Raw genomic sequence first — 22,893 nt, forward strand, 5'->3', positions numbered from 1 at the left:
ATAATCATTTCTAATGTAATTTTAGATGGTATATTTCATGCCTTTGTAAATTCAAGCTTGGGTTATAAGAACACTCTTTTTTTTTTAACTTACCCCTAAAGAACACATTTTGAACTATAAAGAATCAGGGAAATTTCAAAGAAGAAGACATTAAAGCAAATGAACAACGCATCACCGACCTGATCCAGTCATGGATTTACATGGACCTGACCTGGGTTTACAGCACACGCTGACAAGCCTTCACAAGACAACAAAATCTAGTACATAAACTCTACTAAACAGAACCATCGGGTGTTTTGAGAATGAGGATGGCAACAAATGTGCAAATCTGCATGATACGATGGAGGGATGGATGGATGGTGTTAAGCGTTGTACGAGCCCCCAATAAAATGATTAAAAGAGACAGAAAGCTCAGTGGGGTGACATGCCTAAGATGATGAAGAGGCTACATAGTTAAAGCAATTTTAAATCAAAATGACACAAAGTTTCATACCTCTTCTCAAAGTTCAACTCAGCAATTTTTAAAAAATCATTAAAATAAATCAATTTAGGAATTGAAACCAGCTTTAAAATTAAAAATCAAATAGAGTATAGCAGAATGCACCACACACAAAAAAGCCTAAGTCATGCTTTCAGAAACTTTATTTCTTACTTTTGTTCTTTCATCGCTGATACAATGTTTGGACTGGATTGCGATATAAAAAATATAAGAGTGCTCAAATATATATATTATAAAGAGTTTTAAAACCTTTGTGAAACACAAGTAACCAAATTGTCTAAAAATAATTATTTGACTCGTTGTTTTATAAGTCTTCACTACATTTTTAAAGATAAGAAAACATTGACTCATAATTTCTTTAAAAATTAGCATAGGTCAAGTACTCCTTCAATGCAAGAATACTTTGTTCTGTTAAACTGGCATCCTATGATGCTCACCTTCCCAACACAATCGCTGAAGACAAAGTGAGTGAATAAGCAAATGTGGTGAAGAAAACTGATGGTGCCCGGCTATCAAAAGATATAGCGTCTGGGGTCTTAGAGGCTTGAAGATAAACAAGTGGCCAACAACAAAGCCCACATGGAAGAAGCACACCAGCCTGCGTGATCACGAGGTGTCGAAAGGATCAGGTATAAGGCAGCATCAGAACAAAAAATCGTATCACTGTGAATGAGGGGGAGTGCAGAGTGGAGACCCAAAGCCCATCTGTAGGCAACTGGACGAAAGGTCGCGGGGAGGAGACAAGCGGGGAGGAGACGAGCCAGTCAGGGTGCAGTGTAGCAACGATGAAACATACTTTCCTCTAGTTCCTAAATACTCCCCCACTATCATGATCCCAATTCTACCTTACAAATCTGGCTAGGCCAGAGGATGTACACTGGTACAGATAGGAATTGGAAACACCGAGAATCCAGGACAGATGATCCCTTCAGGACCAATGCTGAGAGTGGTAATACCAGGAGGGTTGAGGAAGGGTAGGGTGGAAAGGGAGAACCAATTACAAGGATCTACATATAACCTCCTCCCTGGGAGATGGACAACAGAAAAGTGGGGGAAGGGAGATGTCGGATAGTGCAAGATATGGCAAAAAAGCAAGATATGGCAAAATGATAATTTGTAAATTATTAACGGTTCATGAGGGAGGGGCGAGAGGGGAGGGAGATGCAAAAATGAGGAGCTGATGCCAGGGGCTTAAGTGGAGAGAAGATGTTTTGAGAATGATAAGGGCAATGAATGTACAGATGTGCTTTACACAATTGATGTATGTGTGGATTGTGAGAAGAGTTGTATGAACCCCTAATAAAACGATTATATATATAGATTATTTTAACCTCCCACAGTAACAGCTAATTGAAGATCCCTTGACACAAGAACACTGTGTACTACTAACACGGCACTGTGATGTTCACCTTCCCAAACACGATCGCTGAAGGCAAAGTGGGTGCATAAGCAAATGTGGTGAATAAAACTGATGGTGCCCAGCTATCAAAAGATATTGTGTCTGGGTCTGAAAGGCTTGAAGATAAACAAGCGTCCATCTAGCGCAGAAGCAACAAAGTCCATATGTCCAAAGTCCAGCCTGCATGATCATGAGGTGTCGATGTGATCAGGTACCAGGCATCAAAGACCCAAAATAAAACAAACAAAAAGCCTATCAATGGGAATGAAGAAGGCAGAATAGAGACCCAAAGTCCATTTGTAGTCAAATGGACACCCCCATCAGAACAGCCACAAGGAAGAGAAGAGCCAGTCAGGGTGCAGTATAGCACCAATGAAACACACAGCCTTCCTCTGGTTCTTTGATGCTTCCTCCCCACCCACTATCATGACCCCAAATCTGGCTAGACCAGAACATGTAAACTGGTACAAATATGAGCTGGCAACACAGGGAATCCAGAACAGATAAATCCCTCAGGACCAATAAGGGGTACAGCAATACTAGAAGGGTAAGGGTTGGGGTGTTGAGGAGTAAGGGGGAACCAATCTCAATGATTGACATATGGCCCCCATCCCAGGGGAATGAACAGCAGCAAAGCGGGTGAAATGAGACAGCAGTCGGTGTAAGACACGAAAAAAAAAAATTTCTAAACTGTCAAGGGAGCAGGGGAGTAGAAGGGGAGGGGATAGAGGGAAGGGAAAAAATGAGGAGCTGATGCCAGGGGCTCAAGTAGAAAGAGAATGTTTTGAAAAAATGAAGACAACATATATACAGATGTTTGACAAAATGGATATATGTATGAATTGTGATAACAGCTGTAAGCCCCCAATAAAATCATTTTAAAAATAAATATATCTAAAAAAGAATCTAGCTTGCATTAACTGCTACAAATTATAGCATCAATTATAATGTTATTCTGTAAATATTTTACATAGCACAATTTTAAAAGTTAATATAAATTTGATCAAAAGTTAAATGAAAACCTTTGTTTAAATCTTTCATTTGGTTCATAAACTATACTATGACTTCCAGAATTTACCCAAAGCTTAAATTTTTATTCTTTAAAAAGAGGTGGGTAGCATACTCCATTTACACATGAAAGCTGAGACAAAATATTTATATTACTTCTAAAAATGGAGCAATTTATTTTTGACAACTGAAATATATACATATAGTCACGATTCAAATTAGTGCTATTTGAAATTATTGATTTCCTTGTGTCCATACCTATGTGAACTCAAGCCCCCTCTTGCTGACAGGAATATTGCCAGCACATAACAAAAGAGGTCATCAAGTATTAGTGGAGTGAGTGTTAAACACCATCCTGAATAGAATGAGTTTTCCCAGGGCTTCACAGATGAGAAAGACCACTCTTCACCCAGCATAATGGATCAGATGATAAATCCATTTTCAAAACATGACTCTAAGATTTTTAAAAATATGACAGCACCCAAGCAGTTCAATACTCTTTAAAATAGGGGTGGGTTTTTTTTTTTAGCAATGTCTTACTGCTTGTCTGCATTCCTTAATTTTCTATAACGTATGCTACTATTACACTCAGAAAAAAACTACAATTTGACAACAAAGAAAAGAAACAGCATCCCATTCAGTTAGAAAATACAACAGGGACTCCTCTCTTTGGTTAGTACCTTTTCTTGAAAGACTACAGCGGTTTCCAGCCCCGGCATGATGTCCAGCAGGAGTCTACAGGCCGCAGTGTTTAAAGGGGGCTCTCGGCTGGTCATCACGTAAGCATTCACCAACTGTAGAGGGAAAGAAGAGTACTTTTGATCTTAAATCACACTTAATCAAATTAATGAACACTAATACACCCTTAATACATTCCCACTGCTTTCTTAAAAGGTTACGAGAAAGTAACAATAAAAAAATTGTAAAGTTATGAGAAAAGACTATATCACAATTACTAATTTTTTTAACATTTTATTAGGGGCTCATACAACTCTTATCACAATCCATACATATACACACATCAATTGTATAAAGCACATCCGCACATTCCCTGCCCCAATCATTCTCAAAGCACTTGCTCTCCACTTCAGCCCTTTGCATCAGGTCTTCTTTTTTTTTCCCCTCCCTCCCCGCTCCCCCCACAATTACTAATTTTAAATCTCTATTCTGTTGCCAGGATGTTATCACACATAACCTCTATACAGCCATAAAGCCAACCCGCCCTCCCCCCCTCCAAAACCCTAACTCGGCATCCACTGAAATTAAAGATCAAATAAGGGTACCACAAAAAAAGTTACCCCCACCCTCCTTTTTCTGAAGAATTCCACAGGACAAGATAAGCTCCTGAGTCCTGACAATGGTTAAGAATGTATATACGTAAAATAGAACATTAACATCTTATAAATATAATTAATTAAACTTCCCTTTTGGCACTAATCTAACGTCTGCTGAACTTTTCTATTAGTAGTGGTGTGTTCATCAATTGGTACACAACACTGAACAAGACACAGCATCAATAATTCTAAAAAAGGAGACAGTTGAGAAAACAAATATTATCATGAATGTATTAAGGACAGAAGTCCCTAGGACCACACAATGCACTGAACAGGAATTAGAGAAAGCATTTGACAGGAAGATTCCAAACTAGAATACAGGGCAAGCAGGAAGCTGCAAAGGAGGGATTAGAGAGGGGGGCAGATCAAAGGACAAGAACTGACTCGAAAGAAGATAGGCCAAATTAGGGCCCTTACACCCAGAGGGCAATGAGAAACCACTCATAGGTCTTTAGTTAGAGGGTGCTATGACCAACTTTTACATTTAGAAAGCTTTCTTGGTAGGGAGTGACCAAGAGCAAGATAACTGAGAGGAATTACTGAAAACAGAATGAAGGCTGAACATGGTAGTGGGACAGGAGGAAAGCGTAAGGAAATAGAGGAAAGGAGTGGGCGGCAAAGGGCATACAGAGAAGCCTAAATACAAACATGTACATATGTAAATATATTTATGATTATGGGGGAAATAGACCTATGTGCATATATTTTAGGTTCAGTAGTAGGGTAGCAGGTGGACATTGGGCCTCCTCACGCACACTTCCTCAATACAATAGCACTTTGCTCAGCTTAACTGTCATTCCATGACACCCACCTTCCCGACATGATCACTGAAGACAGATGTGTGCATAAGCAAATGTGAAGAAAGCTGATGGTGCCCGGCTATCAAAAAGATATAGTGTATGGGGTCTTAAAGGCTTGAAGGCAAACAAGCGGCCATCTAGCTCGGAAGCAACAAAGTCCACAGAGAAGAAGCACACAAGCCTAAGTGAACACGAGGTGTTGAAGGGATCAGGTAGCAGACACCAAAGGAAAAAAAAAACATCATTGTGCGATCACCTTCCCCACATAAACGCTGAAGACGAAGTGTGCATAAGTAAGTGTGTTGAAGAAGGCTGATGGTGCCTGGCTATCGAGAGATACAGCGTCTGGGGACTTAAAGGCTTGAAAGTAAACAAGCGGCCATCTAGCCCAGAAGCAACAAAGCCCACATGGAAGCAGCACACCAACATGCATGATCATGAAGGGCCGAAGGGACCAGGTTTCAAACAACAAAGGCGGGGGGAAAAATCCTATCATCGTGAATGAGGGGAGTACGTGACAGGGACCCAATCAATGCCCATCGGTAGACAGCTGGACATCCCTTGCAGAAGGGTAGTGGGGAGGAGATGAATCACTCAGGGCTCAGTGTAGCAACAATGAAACCCAAAACCTTCCTCTAGTTCTTGAATGCTTCCTCCCCGCCAATTACCATGATGCCAATTCTACTTTGCGGACCTGGTTAGACCAGAGGATGCACAGTGGTGCAGTAGGGATCTGGAAATACAGGGAATCTAGGACAGATGAACCCCTCAGGACCAGCGGTGAGAGTGACAACACTGGGAGGGAAAGGGGTGTAGAAAGGGGGAACCGATCTCGGGGATCTACATGTAACCTTCTCTCTGGGGGATGAGCAACAGGAAAGTGGGTGAGGGGAGACACCGGGCAGTATAAGATAGGATAGAGTAATAATTTATAAGTTATTAAGGGTTCTTGAGGGAGGGGGAAGCGGGGAGGGATAGGGAGGGAAAAAAGGAAATGAGCTGATTCTAGGAACCCAAGTAGAGGGCGAATTTTTGAGAATGATGAGGACAACGAATGTATAAGGGTGCTTTACTCAATTGACATATGTATGGATTGTGATTAAGAGTTGTATGAACCCCAATAAAATGATTTATTAAATAAATAAAATAAAAATAAAGGTGTAATATTAAAAAAGAAAGCTTTCTTGGATATGTAGTGAAGACTGGACTGGAGGAAGACAAGACAAGAGACCAATTAAAAAGCTACTGAGGTTGGGGAACTATATCTATGTGCATATATTTACAGGTTTAGTATTAAGGTAGCAGATGGACATTGGGCCTCCACTCAAGTACTCTACTCCCTCAATGCAAGAACACTTTATTAAACTGACATTCCATGATGCTCACCTTCCCGACACAACCGCTGAAGATAAAGTGGGTGCATAAGCAAACATGGTGAAGAAAGCTGATGGAGTCTGGCTGATAGTGTCTAGGGTCTTAAAGACTTGAAGGTAAATAAAATAGCCATCTAGCTCAGAAGCAACAAAGCCAACATGGAAAAAGCACACCAACCCATGATCATGAAGTGTCAAAGGGATCAGGTATCAGCCATCAAAGAACAAAAAAATCTTATCATTGTATGCTCACCTTCCCGATAAGATCGCTGAAGACAAATGGGTGCATAAGTAAATGTGGTGAAGAAAGCTGATGGAGCCCAGCTATTAAAAGATAGAGCGTCTAGGGTCTTAAAGGCTTGAAGGTAAACAAGCGGACATCTAGCTCAGAAGCAACAAAGCCCACATGAAAGATGCACACCAGCCTGAGTGATCACGAGGTATCGAAGGGATCAAATATCAGGCATCAAAGAACAAAAAATCAAATCATTATGAATGAGGGGGAGTGCAGATTGGGGCCCCAAGACCCATCTATAGGCAACTGGACATCCCCTTACAAGAAGGGTCACGGGGAGGAGACGAGTCAGTCAGGGTGCAGGGTAGCAACAATGAAACATACAACTTTCCTCTAGCTCATAAATGCTTCCCCCCACCCACTATCATGATCCCAATTTTACTTTAGAAATATGGCTAGACCAGAGAATGTACACTGGTACAGATAGGAACTGGAAACACAAGGAATCCAGGACAGATGAAGCCCTCAGGACCAGTGGTGAGAGTGGTGATACTGGGAGGGTGGAGGGAAGGTGGGATAGAAAGGGGGAAGCGATTACAAGGATCTACATATAACCTCATCCCTGAGGGACGGACAAAAGAAAAGTGGGTGAAGGGAAACCTCAGAAATGTAAGATATGACAAAATAATAGTAATTTGTAAATTATCAAGGGTTCATGAGGGAGGAGGGAGGGGGGAGGGAGGGGGAAAATGAGGAGCTGATACCAAGGACTCAAGCAGTAATCAAATGCTTTGAGAATGATGGTGACAACCAATGTACAAATGTGCTTGGCACATGGATGTATGTATGGATTGTGATAAGAGTTGTACGAGCCCCCAATAACATAATTTAAAAAAAGAAGGCAATAATCTCTACAGATAAGAAGCAAACCTACTGCATTCATGAAATCATCATTCTTGAAGAGTATTCTCAGCAAGTGGCCCAGCATACATTCTGGATCAGCTCGACCTACCGAATGAGGGGAGGAAGAAACAAGGAAATGAATGATAAGTCATCCAGTGAAGCAACTTCAGACCTCTGATAAGAGGGCTAGGTTATTGTAAGTACCATTAAAATGCCAGAAAATAAATAAATAGGATCAATGAATCTTTTTATCAATCAGATTTCAGAAGAAATTTTCTTTAACTTTAAAATCAGACAAAAACTGTTCTTTCCCATCACCCAGTATATTGCCTATGTATGCTGAATTAAAAGCACACTGAACCCCAAGACTAGTTATCACCGGGTGTCTATGAAGTCTAAAAAATAAAATCACAAAAGAGTCTAAGAAAAAGAAAATGTCTGACTCCCCTAGTCGATCATAGAAGAACAGGAAGTACACTTCCTTTGGGAGGTGGCCTGAAGATGGGCCCCACTTCCAATCTCTCCTTCAACTCTAAGTGTAGGAACGGCAGATGCTTCTTCAAGCACACAAGGAGATCCCAGGTAGAGCAAAAGTCCCCATAAGCAATCCCAATCAGGAGATACCGTAACCACAACTCTTTTTTAACTCCAAGCTCCTGGGAAGGGGGAGGTGACCAGCGTCCCAGGATGCTACTCGCTGTACAACAGGACAATAGGTTAATGATTAGGAAATATTGGTTTGTTTTCAAAAGAGATTATCTTTATTGAGTTTTCTGTTCAAAGCATTAGACTGGCAGATTTAATCAAAGGGCAAATCTTAAGATAAAGAAAAAAACGTGTGAGCTGTTGATACCAAGTTTTAACCACTCTGTGATGTCGACGCTCAAGTCACAGGAAAGTGAAAGGGCTGCTGTCCCGGGCCTTACATTACCTTCCTCTCTGTATACATGAGCAGACGGAGACCTTATTTCACTAACAGAAAGCGTACCGATGGAAAACAGTGTTTCCCATCAGGAGGTGTAAAAAAGGCTTCACATTTCTCGTCCTGCTCGGCTCTCCACTCTTCCTCGCTTCTCCTGCTTCCTCTCTCCTCCAAGGCAATATCACGAAGCACACACCAGACACACCACTGCATCCGTCATGGATTCTGCATTTACTTAAGGTTTTATTTCACATTCACGTTTGTGCTTCTTCGTGCTCTGATCGCCCTTACTGAAGATCTAAATAGTCCTCTGAAGGCACAAATGAGCAGCAGCTAGCATCGCGTGCACTAGTAGACACTCAACTCGAGATGTCGAGCTTACTATATTTGAAATCAAATATTGTTACAATTCCCATTCTATTAACACGCAAAATTTCACACCCCTCTCTCCTCAGAAGACAGATTTTAGGTACAGAGTTTCTACGTAGGTGGACCTATTCGTAAGTCCTGATAGGTCATCAGAGAGAGAACATAAATACAACGGCATTCGCAAGTCTCACACACCATGTTGAGTGCCATGCCCGAGGAGGCCAGGTTGCCTGACTCTTACTACATTAGCTCAGAGTAAAACCAAGTGAACATGACACAGCGTGTGTTAGCTGTCGAGACAGGAGTGCAACCATCACGGGGTCTGCTGATGACTCCAACTGCAGGCACACACTCGAAGTCTAACAGCAAGGCCCTGAGAGCATGTGCCGCTACATTTCCCCACCAGTGAAATAAGGGGACTGTATACAAGCAAGGATAAGCCGACCTGAGTATCAGCCAAGGCGCCTAATTTTCCCACAAAAACTTCATTTAAAATGTGCTGAAAACTCGGCTTATAAGTGAGTGCATTCGGTGACCATGATGTGAGGATGCTGAAAGCACACGGGGAGGAGGTCAGGAGGGCAGGACGTTTTTTCTTTTGTCTTTTCAATTACACTGAGTCAACTACGTTCTATTCTTCAACCAGTTGCTGTCAAACACTTTAGTGTGACTTGGGTCTGTTTTATTTGATCTGTAGACAACTTCAAGTTTCCCATAGGTTTATCTTTCCTCGTTGCCATGTTGGATAGGTGAACAAACATCTTACCATTTGCCATGAAAAGATAATATTTCACTTAAAAATATATTCATTTTAGCAATTTACTTTAGAAAGGGGTGGGGGGAGATACAAACTAGTCTTACCAGGATGTCGATCATCAAATGGGTCTGGATCCCCTTTTCGATATTCCTCTGTTTCTTTTTCAATCAATTCAGACATCCTAACACACAGGGAAGAGAGGGTCAGTCCTGGGCAAGCATAGAAAAGATGTCCCCACACCTACAGCAGTCAACTCACAGGTATACAATTACAACAGAGTCAGGGGCATTTTTTTGGTAAAGAGACCTGGATAACCATATCGTTTCTACACTCAGTCCCACTCTTCCTGTTACTTTCCCAGCCTCAAATAGAACACCAGCAATCCCCTCACAAGCTCAAGCCACAAACGTGGTGGCTGTCATTAAAGCCTCCTTCCTTAAAAAAAAAAATTAAATTTTAAAAAGTCTCCTTCCTTTTCTCCTTGTACCCTGCAACATTTCTTCTTTTCTTTTGTCCCCAGTTTTATTGGGACAGAATTGACATATTATACAATTCAATAGTTCAATCACATCAAGAACCACACCATCCTGTGTGATCACAAGGTGTGGACGGCATCAGGTATCAGACATCAGAAGAACCAAAACAATTGTATCGCTGGAACAAAGTGGGTTGGAGTGGAGACCCAAAGCCCATCTGTAGACAATTGGACATCCCCTCACAGAAGGGTCACAGAGAAGGGACGAGCCAGCCAGGGTGCAGTATAGCACCAACGGAACACACAACATTCCTCTAGTTCTTTATGCTTCCTTCCCCCAACTATCATGACCCCAGGTCTACCCTACAAATCCAGCTAGACTGGAGCATGGACACTGGTACAGATACGAGCTGGAAACACAGAGAACCCAGGACAGATAACCCCCTCAGGAACAGTAATGGAAGCAGCGATACCATGAGGGGAAGGCAAAGGTTGGGGGTGGGGGGTGGGGGGCGGGAGGGAACGGATCACAATGGTCAACATATTAACACACACACCCCAAACCCCAGGGAAACTAACAACAGAAAAGTGGGCAAAGGCAGACATGGGTGGTATAAGATATGAAAATAATAATAGTTTATAATGTATCAGGAGTTCACGAGAATGAATGGGGAGGGGAGGGGGAAATGAGGAGCTGATAGCAAGGGCACAAGTAGAAAGAAAATGATGATGGCAACATATAGACAAATGTGTGTGATACAATTGATAGGTGGATTGTTATAAGAGCCCCCAATAAAATGATTCATTAAAGAGTACATATATAGTCCATTATGGAGAATGCTTCATGAATGAGTACAGTAGCTGCATATATAGTTTGCTATTATCGGATGGACTGTTCTGTACACAGCTGAGGGCAAGTTGGCAGATGGGGTACTTTAGAGATCTTCAGTATCTTCATAGAGCTCCTATCACGCTGTTACATCCTTTATCAAAAGTAATGAATTAAAGTCTCCTAGTACTTTAAAAAAAACCTGTACAATCATTTTAGAACATTTTCTCTTTTCCTACCATGATTAAACTGCCTTTAAAGTTACTTGCATAACAACATTCAGTTCTGTGCCCCTTCTATCAGACTCACCTATACAATACCACCTACCTCCCATCATGGTGGACTAGCCCGCCCTTCTTCAGAGTACCACACTGGTGGCAAGCGACCAGCCCACAGGCTGTATAAGGACCTAGAACTCATCAGCAACACATCACAGATGCAATTCCCACCATCACACTAAGAGCGAAAGTTAATTAAAAAGTCTGACCAGTAGGTTATAAATATCCAAATGGGCCTTAGAAAAATGATTCCCCAACCCAGGATTGTTGCTAAGTGTCATCGGGTCCGCTGCAATCCAGAGAGGCCTTTGCGCAACAGATCCAAGCACATCCAGGTTCTGGTCACCCTTCACCATTGGTCCTGTGCCTCGGCCCTTTGGTGCAACCACTGTGTCAACCCACCTCCTCCTCCTTCGCTGCCCCCTCTACTTTTATCAAGCATGCTGTCCTTCTCCAGGGACCGGTCTCTTGTGACAACCTGGCCAAAGTATGTAAGATGAAGTCTCGTCATCCCTGTCTCTAAGGAGCACTCTGGCTGTCCTTCTTCCAAGACAGATTTGTCCTTTTAGCAATCCACGGAACTTTTGATATTCTTCAGCACAACTCAAATGCACTGATTCGTCTTCAAGTCTGCCTTAGTCAATGCCCCACTCTCACAGGCATATGAGGCACTAACAAAGACTGTGGCTTGGGTCGGGTGCACCTTAGCCCTCAAAGTAACCTCTCTGCTTTTCAGTTCTCTAGAGCAGCGCTTCTCAACCTGTTGGTCCCAATCCCTTGGAGGGGGGTCGAACGACCTTTTCACAGGGGTTGCCAAACTCATCACAGGAACAAAATTACAGTTATGAAGTAGCAACGAAAATAATTGTATGGTTGGGGATCACCACCACATGAGGAACTGTACTAGAGTGGTGACATTAGGCAGGTTGAGAACCCCAGCTCTAGAGAAGTCTTATGCAGCAGATCTGCCCAATGCAGTGTGACATTTGAGCTCTTGAACACTGCTCCCATCAGCACGGATCATGAACCCAAGGAAGACGAAATCCATGACGATGTCAACCCTTTCTCCATCTATGGCGTTGTCTATTGGTGTGGTTCTGAGGAGGCTGGCTTTCTTTACATGGAGTCATACTCCATGCTGAAGGCCGCAATCCTTGATCTTCCTCGGCACGTGCGCTGCTTCAAGCCCTACACACCATTTCAGCAAGCAAGGTCTGCATGCCGCAGGTGGTTGATAAGCCTTCTCCAGTCCTGATGCCACATTCTGCTCAGCATCCAGACTGGATACAGATGGTGAAAGCAAACAAATCCTGATGCACACTGTTCCTGACTTTAAACCATGCAGCATTCCCTGGGCCTGGGCCTGCAAGTGCTTTCTGATCTATGTACAAGTTCCATAGGAACATAAATGAAGTGTTCTGGAATTCCCATTCTTTGCTAGACTATGTACATAGTTTGTTATGATGCACACAGTCAAATGCATTAGCAGAGTCAATAAAAGTAAACCTCTTTCTGGTATTCCCTGCTTTCAGCCAAGATTGATCGGATATCAGCAATAATATCCCTTGGTCACATGCTCTTCTGAATCCGGCATAAACCTCTAGCAGCTCCCTATTATCTTCAATAAAATTTTACTTGTATGTGATACTGATATTGTTCTACAATTTGAGCATTTGGGGTTGGATCCCCATTCTTTGGAATGGGTACAAATATGGATCTCTTCCGGTCAGTTGCCTAAGTAACTGTCTTCTAAATTTCCTGGTGTCAATAGTGAGTGTTTCCGGTGGCTTCCCATGCTTCATCAACTTGTGGACACATTTCAGCTGGAAGTCCATCTATTCCTGGAGCTTTGTTTTTGGGGGGCTGATGTCTTCGGTGCAGCTTGGACATCTTCCTTTCAGTACCACTGATCCTTGGCCACACGCTACTGACGGACATGGTGGAGCTGCCCAGTTCTTTGGGTGGAAGGACTCTGTGTTCTTCCCATCTTCTTTTGGTGCTTCCTGCATCAGTCAAAATTCTGGCTTTTTGTTTTCTTCACGAGTGATGTTCGTGATGTCCTCCCACACAGTTCATCAGTTCTTCTGTCATTGGTGTTCAAGGCAGTACATCTGTTATTGAGATGCTCTTGAAGTCTGGACGGGATAGACCCAAGGTTGTATTGTGGCTCTCATGGATTGTTTTCATTTTCTTCAGTTTCAATCTGAAACATTGCTTACGTATGAACAATTGATGGTTTGTCCCACAGTCCCCTCTGGTCTGGTTTTAGCTGCTGATATTTAGTTCTTGCATTCTCTCTTCCTGCAGATGTAGTCAACTTAGTTTCTGTGTATTCCCCATCTGGAGAAGTGCATATGTATAGTCACAGTTTGTGCTGATGAAAAAATGTATTTGCTATTAACAAGTCATTGGCCTTGCAAAATTCTTTTTTTGGGCCTTGGAAAATTCTATGATGCAATCTCCAGCTTCAATTCTATCACCCAAACCATATTTTCCAACTACTGTTCCTTGTTGTTTCCAACTTTTGCATTCCAACTGCCAGTAATTATCGGCACATCTTGATTGCATGTTTGATCAATTTCTAAGCGAAGATGTTGGTAGAATTCAACTTCTGCAGCACTAGCTTTAGTGGTTGGTGCATAAATGTGAATAATAGTTGTATTGATTGGATTTCCTTGAAGGTAGGTAGATATGATCCTATAATGCTATCATAGCATTATACTTAAAGGTAAATCTTGAAATGTCCTTTTTGACTGTAAGTGCAACACCATTCCTCTTGATTGTATCATTCCCGACATAATAAACCATATGACTTTCTGATTCAAATGGCCAATACCAGTCCATTTGGGCTCACTAATGCATAGGATATCGATTTTTATGCACTCCCAGTTCATTTTTGATATCTTCCAATTTTCTTAGATTCATTCTTCATGTAAGCTAGATTTTTGCAATTCTTTGTTCTTACCGGGAGTTGTGCCTCATCTGTAAACGAGATCCCGAAGGCTTTGCTCCCTTCAAGTCACCAAGGCCGACTCTCCTTGGCGAGCAGCTCCTCCTCAGTCACACTTCGAGTGACTGACAGCCCAAGGGCCACCCTGTGGCTCTGGCTCTGGCTCTGACAACGTTCTGCTTCCAGGTATCAGGCCTTCAGCATCTGACGGCGTTTCCATGCTGGGCCTAAGGCTTTCAGCAGCTACTTCCTCCAAAGCGGGCAGCCAATTCCTTCTTCGCAATCTGCTCCTAACGTCTGGAAGCTCTTCTGAAACCTGTTTGTTTTGAGTGACCCTGCTGGCATTTGAAATATTTCACATAACTTCCGGCCCTGCGGCAACATAAGTCAGTACAGTACAAAACACTGACAGACTCCATGAACCATCTGCACTTCTGCTTTGTTCCTGACCTGACACGATGCATTCTCCAACTCCCAATGACTAAACACGTTCACTTGAATGAAGCCCACACTACTATGACCTACAAGGCCCTCATCAGTTGGCTTCTGCCTGCTGCCCTGATCACTTCGTTTAGCCTGCTGGTCCTCTTTCATCAAGTTTCAGCCATAGCTGCCTCTCCTTTCCAAGCACGCACGTGCTCCAGGGCCTCATTGGGTGCTGTTAGCTCAGCTGCCAGGTCCTCAGCTAGGCCTTCTCCTCCCAGGGCAGGCTCTGGCTCATTATACCGGCTGCTCTCTCTCGGACCCTTTCTGACAGAGTTGGCTGACTGTTTTTGGTAGTTTTCTTCAGCGTACTTATCAATATCTGAAATGGTGTGTTCACTGCTCTCCCCCCGGCCCCACTAGAAAATAAACTCCATCAGAACAGTCTCGATCTTATTCACAGATACGTCCCCAACATCCAGTAAAGGTTCTGGCATATAGAAGATGATCAATCAGTAAGTAAAAGCCCAAGTTCAACACAGCTGCAATGGCCATCCTTGACGTTGCCTCTTAAACACAGAACTACTACAACAATCAATATCACCACGCACCGCCTCTTTGAAAAATCTTTAGAAGGAATGCGCTCACAGAACACTGAACTATCAAGGGACAAAACAGCAATGAAGCAAAAAGGACAGACTGCAACTCTAGCCGGGAAAAGGAGGACAGTACCCAAATCAAACAAGCCTCTATACTAGACAGAGTGTCCCAAGTAAAGAAAATCTGGAATGTGCACCTAGGTGAGGTGTAAAGTCTGTCCTGTACCTTCATAATTAAGGACTCATTTGATAAAGCATACTGATACAGAGGAGTAGATGGTGGAATAATGCATAATTAACAACTTTAGAAGGAATGCTTTCCCTAGTGCAGAACACATGTGTTGCTGCCATTTGTCATCAAGTTGATTCTGGTACATGGCAACCCGAGTGTACAGAGCAGCAAAGCATTCCACAGGGGCTCCCGGGGCAAACTTCTAGAAGCAGACTGACTCCCGGCTGTCTTCTGAGGCCTCTCTGAGTGGATCGTGTCTGAATCACGAACCATGTGGTTACTAGGCCAGTGCCTAAACACAGGTGCCACCCAGGAACTCCCTATAGCAGATCTCAGCACCCATTTTAAACTTTATTAAATAAGCTTTTAAAAAAAAATGAAAACGGAGGGGGGGTGAGTTTTCCATCTCAGAACTTCACTGCAGACTACACAAACACACTCTGCCAAAACAAAGATCACAATTAGAATCATCAAATGTCCCTGGAGTGAAAGCATGACATTCACCTCTATTCAGCCCAAGCAGGTCATGGCCAGTCTTTGTGAAGTATGGTTCAGGACTTCCAGCCATTGTCCTGCAGCACCCTCTCCTGGCCCTCTTTCCACCCAGTGAACCCCAGAGTGTCTTCAATACGGTCTACATGGGATCAAAGAAGACAGAAACTGTAGGGAGAAGTGAACTTGGTTAAAGAGGAAGCCGCAATTTCAGAAAGGGAGAGTCAGACAGGTTGCACAACTCATAAGAATGCAATTCTTGTTACCAACCACACAAGAACAAACAGCTGAACTGGAGCTTGCTTTGCTGTGCACATTCTCAACAACAAAACAAAGTTAAGAGAAAACAGAATCACAGCGTGGAAAAGTCAGTGGGGTCCCACCATGACCATGACTAGGTGGCAGTACGAGTGGAGGATGTCACTGTGAGGTTAATGAGCGGTCACTGCTGCTATAGTTCGGCGTGCGCCATCCCGTCGGTTCTCACACCAACCCTCTGGACAACCCAACAAAGCACCGCCCAGCCTGTGCCAGTCTCACACCTGTTCTCATTTTTGAGTCCACGGTTGCAGCCATTGTGTCCGTCCATCTCGTCAAGGGCCTTCCTCTTTTTTTTTAATCACTGTAGGGTGTGTTTAAGCCAATCATCTGTGAGTGGGGCTTCAAACTTTTCTGTTCCAGCTCAAACCCCCTGCCAACAATTTGCATTTCCATCCAGATATACAGAGCCTACATTTTAACAAGACCCCAGATGATTCTCACATATGGAAGGGTCTTGCATACAAGAATCACCTGGGGACCTTGTTAAATGAATCACCTGTAAGGGGGAGGGGAGGATGCAAATTCTCAGGAGGGGGTTAAGCTGGAATACATTAGTTTGAAGTCCTACCTTTGAGCTATAAAAGGAGTCATGTAAGCACAAAAAAAGGACCTGGGCCACATGGAAATCACCAAGGAACCAAGGAAGACCGCGTGAAAGAGACAAAGGCTGCCCACGTGGGAGGACAGAGGCCTGCACATGATGTAGCTGCCCAGCCTCCTAGGCTGTAAGAAAATACATTCTGGCCATTAAACCTACCCACTTAAAATTTTTTAAATTAATTATAAAGTAATAGTAAAATAAAAAAAATAAATGAAAATAAAACTACCCACTAGTATTTTTCGGTTACAGCAGGATTAAGAAAGTAAGGCGCCATCTTGCACTGTTCTTGGGGAATGAGCCTGTAGTTTATGCGCTCATTATAGAAGCTACCACAACAGCCAAATATGCAGGCAGACTGAGAGAAAACAATGCAGCTTTTCAGAAAACTTCAAGTGTACTTAACAGACCCATGTGGAGAGTGGAGCTGCTCCTGAAGAACATGAGGGACCGAGTCCAAACTCCCGTCTGAACCTGATGGGGTCCACACAACTCACATTTCCTCATGGACACAATCACTTTTTCCTGTTTTCCTAAAATGCTCCCCTCACCTTCCTTCACCTATACCCTCGTTTTTCCCCTCTGCTTCTCAAAGTGAAATCCGACCATCTTTCACACCCCTCTTCCATGGAACCTTTACTGCCCCCTGCAGGAAACGCCCACTGGATTCTGACTGAGCTCTGCACAGCCGGGCTATGCAGTCTGTGGCAACACTGTAGCTTTCCGTGATACTATGTACCAAACTACAAAACCAGAGCTGCACAGTAGAGACCTGTTGATTTGAAAGGACTTTATTTGTTGAGTAAGTAAAAGAAGTTGAGTCATTCAAGTACCTTTTCTTTTTTATAATCTCCACACTATTTAGAAGCCACTCTGCCATATTCAGCACTTCATTATGTAATGTTTTTGACTCGTCTCCAATGTTTCCTATCTGCCGTTATTATTAGTTATCTTGAGAACCTCCTTCAAAACCCAAAGCCACCACCCTGGCGCCGATTCTGCCTCCTTGTGGCCGTCTAAGTGTGAGCAGAGCTTGATCAGCCACCAGGGCTGCACACTTGAGGACAACACCCGTGTGGTAGGCCTACATTAGTATAATAAATGCTAAAAATTACTCCCTCATATGGCCCACTTTTTCATTGTCACAGCAATACATGTGAACTGCAAGATATGTAGATTAATGCACTGTGCTTGTCTCAAATATCTTGTGCTTTATAGCTCTTCAATTCCAATGTCTTTACAAATTCAAAGTGTCTACCAGTCGACAGTCATCCTGTTCCAGCCCCATACACCCGCACTTTTATCTGTCCCATTGTATCAAGAGCAGTTATGAATAAAGCAGGAGCATACGTCATTGCTTACACTTTCTGAAGACCAAGCTTCTGTGTATTTCTAAATAGGTCACTGTGAAAACAAAAAGGTTCTTTTCGCTGTTAGGGTATCAACAGATTCCATGGTGCAAATGGCATGGCAGGGTCAGCTCACTTCACAGCAAAGGGAAAGACTCAGCAGCTTCCTGGGGTCTCAAGCCGCTGAGATGAGGTCAGACTACCCCCTCCCCACCGCAAGCTCTCTGACCAGTTCTGACACTCTGCTTCTCAATTAGGTTTGGTTATTTGTTGCAATTAGACCCTACTCATAATTAGGAGGCTCAATAGGGAAGTTAGCAGGCTATATTCTGCATTGGGAAAGGACTCTTCTCTTCAGTCAGGATAGCCTCTCGGTTATGTACACAGGTGGGGCTTTTTATAACACTTAGTCTTCTCAGTCCCCAACCTTTCTTAAGTCTCCTGGGCTGGCCCTACTACCAGTGTTACAAAGCTCACTTGCTCTGCCAATAAATGCCCAAGGGCAGCCCATTCCAACAAGCACATTCCTTTCTCTCCCTCACCTTCTTTCTTTCTCTCCGTCTTCTTTCCATCTTCTTGAGATGTTTCCTGCATCGTTCACTACTTTGCTCATTGAATCTTTCAATATTGCAGCTCAAGGTTTAAACATCAGCTTGAGATGTACTGTGTGTTCATTCTTCTGTGGTTTACTAGCTCCCGGTCTTTGCACATTTCACTATAATGCTTTGCTTCGTCGGTCCTTGTCTTTTTGTCTGTCTTCTTGAGCTGCCTTTGGAAATGTTGTTTGGCTCTTCTAATCCACTCCTTCCCTTTGCTTTAGCAACACTAATGAAGAGCAAGTTTGAGTGTCCTCCGACATTCAGCTGGGTCTTTTCTTTCTTCCCTACCTTTTAATTACTTTTTGCTTTCTTCATGTATGATGTTCTCTATGTCATCCCAAAACTCATCAGGTCTTTGGGTCATTAGTGACACCTGTTCTTGAGATGATCTCTATACTCAGGTTGGATAGACTCAAGATCATAATTTGGCCCTTATGGATTCGTTCATTTCTTCAGCTTCAACTTTGCATATAAGCAACGATCCACTGTCAACCCCCACCCCAACCTAGTTTTTGCTGACGACACTGTTTCTCCTTCGTGTCTTTCCACATATGTAGTCCCGTGGATTCCATCTGGTGATGTCCCACACGTATCGTAGCGATGGATGTTGTTGAAATAAAGCTATTTGTAATGAAGAAACCATTGGTTTGCAACAGGAAGAACTGTAAGCAGAGATATGACAACAAGATTTGTGCACGAGAAAGCAAGCAAGGGAACAGAGCAGAAGGTGGTAAGCTGGAGATAAGCAGTCTGGTGGTGCGCAGGGCAATCAAGTCATGGTGTGACCAAGGAAAAATGTGGTACAGAATGAGAGGGGAATAGGAAGAGCAGAAACCCCCCCCAGGGTTTGTGACTGAGATTCTGTTGGGAACGGTGATTTTGTTATTATTAATTCAAAATCATTGATGCGAGAGCAAGAAGTACAAAAATCACAGCATGAGGATGAAAAAGGTGGTAGAAAAAAATATAAGGATCAGCCTATTTTGGATATGATGTGTTTCAGGTGTCTATGGAAGAGCCAGGTAGAGATGTGCACGGAACAGCTGAGGTGGAAAAGGGTCTGGGAAAAAAATGCAAAATGTTTTTAAGAAATCTGAGAGACAGAAATCGATCTTTGAAAGTTAAGAGTGACTGACGCCTGAAAACACAACTAGGATGAAATTGTCCAGGGAGAGCACACCAACAAAATTGGGACCGTCAGGGAGAGGCAGGAGAATGACCTATAGGGAGGGCAGGACAAAAGGCTGGAGACTGGAGGAAAAAACTCGTGCTAAGCAAAGGGGCAGATAGATTCAGAATGCACTAACAGCCCAGGTTGGCGGGAGTGTGGTGTGGCCGGGGAGTGTGCCTATCCTATTCTCTACATCAATTTTTTAAAATATATACTTACTTCAATGTATTATTATTTGGTGATTAATACATACTATCATTCCATAGTTCAATCACATGAAGCAGTGTTGTACAATTGCTACCACAATCCGTTTCCAAACATTCTTTTTCTTCCTGGACTCCTGACACCCTCTCCCTTTTACACCCCACCCCACCCCCACCACTGTACAATTCCCCACCCTGAAACCCTTACTCGACTGGCTGTCCCGATGACAGGTTCATCAATCCTGGGTTTCACAGACTGAAAGACTGAGAGACATAGAACACATCTTCAAGGGGACGACCCTCAAGGACACAACACCTCTAAATACACCCTCAGATGAACAATACTAATCCCTCCTTTGACTCACATGTGATTTACAATCCTTCAGTGACTGATGACGGTGTGCTTCTTCCAACATCTCACTTAGATGGCTGGCTGCTTGCTTGAAGACCAGCTTTTAAAAGACTCCAGACACTACTTTATCTGCTAGCCAGGCACCATCTAATTTCTTTGCCACCGTTTGCTATAGCACCCCGATCTCCTGTGTTCCCCTTCCTTGGGGAAGGCATATCAAGCAGGGCCATGATGTAACAATTAATTGTTCTTAAGCTGGAGCTGGGATTTAGTGTGAGCCTAAATCCCAATCCTGGATCTATATTTTTTTGTCTGTTTTTATCTGCCTTTGGCTCCCTTTCAAGATTTCACTGTTAATTTACAGTAGGGCATGCGTCCTATCGATAATCCCCCAGGGGCTTAACGATTCTCTATTTTCTTTGATTAGGCCATGGTACTGTTTTTTTTTTAAATCATTTCATTGGGGGCTCATACAACGCTTATCACATTCCATACATACAACCATTGTGTCAAGCACATTTGTACATTTGTTGCTTTCTACTTGAGCCCTTGGTATCAGCTCATTTTTTTCCCCTCCCTCCCCGTTGGCCCTCCCCCTCCTGAACCCTTGATAATTGATAAATTATTATTTTGTGATATCTTACACTGTCCAACATCTCCCTTCATCCACTTTAATGTTGTCTGTCCCCCAGGGAAGAAGTTATATGTAGATCCTTGTAATTGGTTCCTCCTTTCTACCCCACCTTCCCTTCACCCTCCCAGTTATCACCACTCTCACCACTGGTCCTGAGAGGTTCATCTGTCCTGGATTCCCTGTGTTTCCAGTTCCTATCTGTACCAGTGTACATTCTCTGGTCTAGCTGGATTTGTCAGGCAGAGTTGGGATCATGATAGTGGGGGGGGTGGGGAGGAAGCATTTAGGAACTAGAGGAAAATTGTATGTTTTATCATTGCTACATTGCACCCTGACTGCCTCAACTCCTCCCCGCAACCCTTCTGGTAAGGGGACATCCAAGTGGCCTACAGATGGGCTTTGGGTCCCCAATCTGCACTGCCCCTCATTCACAATGATGGGCTATTTTTTTTTTTTTTGTTCCTTGATGCCTAATACCTGATCCCTTCAACACCTCGTGATTGCTCAGGCTGATGTGCTTCTTCCATGTTGGCTTGGCTGCTTCTCAGCTATATGGTCGCTTGTTTACCTTCAAGCCTTTAAGACCCCAGACGCTGTATCTTTTGATAGCTGGGCACCATCAGCTTTCTTCATCACATTTACTTATGCACACACTTTGTCTTCAGCGATCATGTCCAGAGCGTGAGCATCATGGAATGCCAGGTTAATAGAACAAAGTATTCTTGCGTTGAGGGAGTACTTGAGTGGAGACCCAATGTCCATCTGCTACCTTAATACTACACCTATAAATATATGAACATGGATCTATTTCCCCATCATCACATATATATATTTAAATATGTACATACCTGCATCTAGACCTCCACAAATGCCCTGTACCTCCTAGTTCTTTCTTCTATTTCCTTTACTTTCCTCTTGTCTCACTATCATGCTCAGCCTTCATTTGGGTTTCAGCATTTCCTCTGTTACATTACCCTTGCTCAAGCCCTACCAGGCCTCTTAAGACCTCCTCGTCAAAGATTTTGGATCACTTGTTCTCTTGTCCCTGGGTTTGTTAACACCACTTCCTCTCCCTCACCTCCCCTCTCCTGGTACTAATGTTTTAAAACCCTATTGAGAGAGGGACATTGGGGCCAATATAGGCTAACTCCATATCACAGTGCCTGGATTATTCACTTTTACAGACCCAATCCTTTCCTGGCTGGATGCTATTTACACAAACAATGGGGTTAATTCAGGGAAATTTACAATAATAATCACCGAGAATGTCCATCACAGGTTTTCCGGAATATACATATCTGAATACAGTGTACTGGGCATTGATGTAGCAAGATCATGTTTGTCTGCCTACCAACAGCTCAAAAACCTTGGTACAGCTGTTTTCCACTTCCTCAGACAACAAGTATTTTCCGACTTTTTGTCTGAACACCAATTTTAGTTTTAAAACTAGCTGTTGTTTTTCAAGTCCTTAGCTACTCATACCTGGTAAGGATCGGGACCATGTCCTGCCCACTGCCATGTTCCTTTTCCCACTGTTCCAGCAGGGTGGTGAGCTCGGCCTTGGAGTCCACGTGTACCGCTACTGTAGTCATGGCTTGACCTGCGGGGGAGAGGTCAATGAAGACAGGCAATTATTTAACAGACTTGCTGCCCGGAGAAAAGTGAGGAGAGAGGAGAAATGGGATGAGCGAGCAAGGGAAATATTTCAAAAGCAAGGGAAATTTAACCTGTGAACCGTCTAGGGCCAGAGGGTAACCCTGGACTGGGCGCCTGGAGACTCACCTCGTAA

The 22,893-nt window shown here is 43.2% G+C and overlaps 1 protein-coding gene across 3 annotated transcripts in view; it reads right to left on the bottom strand.

Annotated features, from left to right (window-relative positions):
- DCAF1 (DDB1 and CUL4 associated factor 1) overlaps positions 1-22,893 on the bottom strand; it is a 75,698-nt gene that overhangs the window by 38,317 nt on the left and 14,488 nt on the right. For all 3 annotated transcript variants that reach the window (XM_075547438.1, XM_075547437.1, XM_075547439.1), the window contains exons 2-5: positions 22,587-22,704; positions 9,704-9,780; positions 7,583-7,656; positions 3,587-3,700 (exon numbers count right to left, since the gene is read on the bottom strand). In XM_075547438.1, the coding sequence (XP_075403553.1) occupies positions 3,587-3,700; positions 7,583-7,656; positions 9,704-9,780; positions 22,587-22,696 (375 nt within the window). In that variant the 5' untranslated portion in view covers positions 22,697-22,704. The remainder of the gene's footprint in view (positions 1-3,586; positions 3,701-7,582; positions 7,657-9,703; positions 9,781-22,586; positions 22,705-22,893) is intronic.

The sequence above is a fragment of the Tenrec ecaudatus genome, chromosome 4, assembly GCF_050624435.1.
Source record: "Tenrec ecaudatus isolate mTenEca1 chromosome 4, mTenEca1.hap1, whole genome shotgun sequence".
NCBI classification, from domain to species: domain Eukaryota; kingdom Metazoa; phylum Chordata; class Mammalia; order Afrosoricida; family Tenrecidae; genus Tenrec; species Tenrec ecaudatus.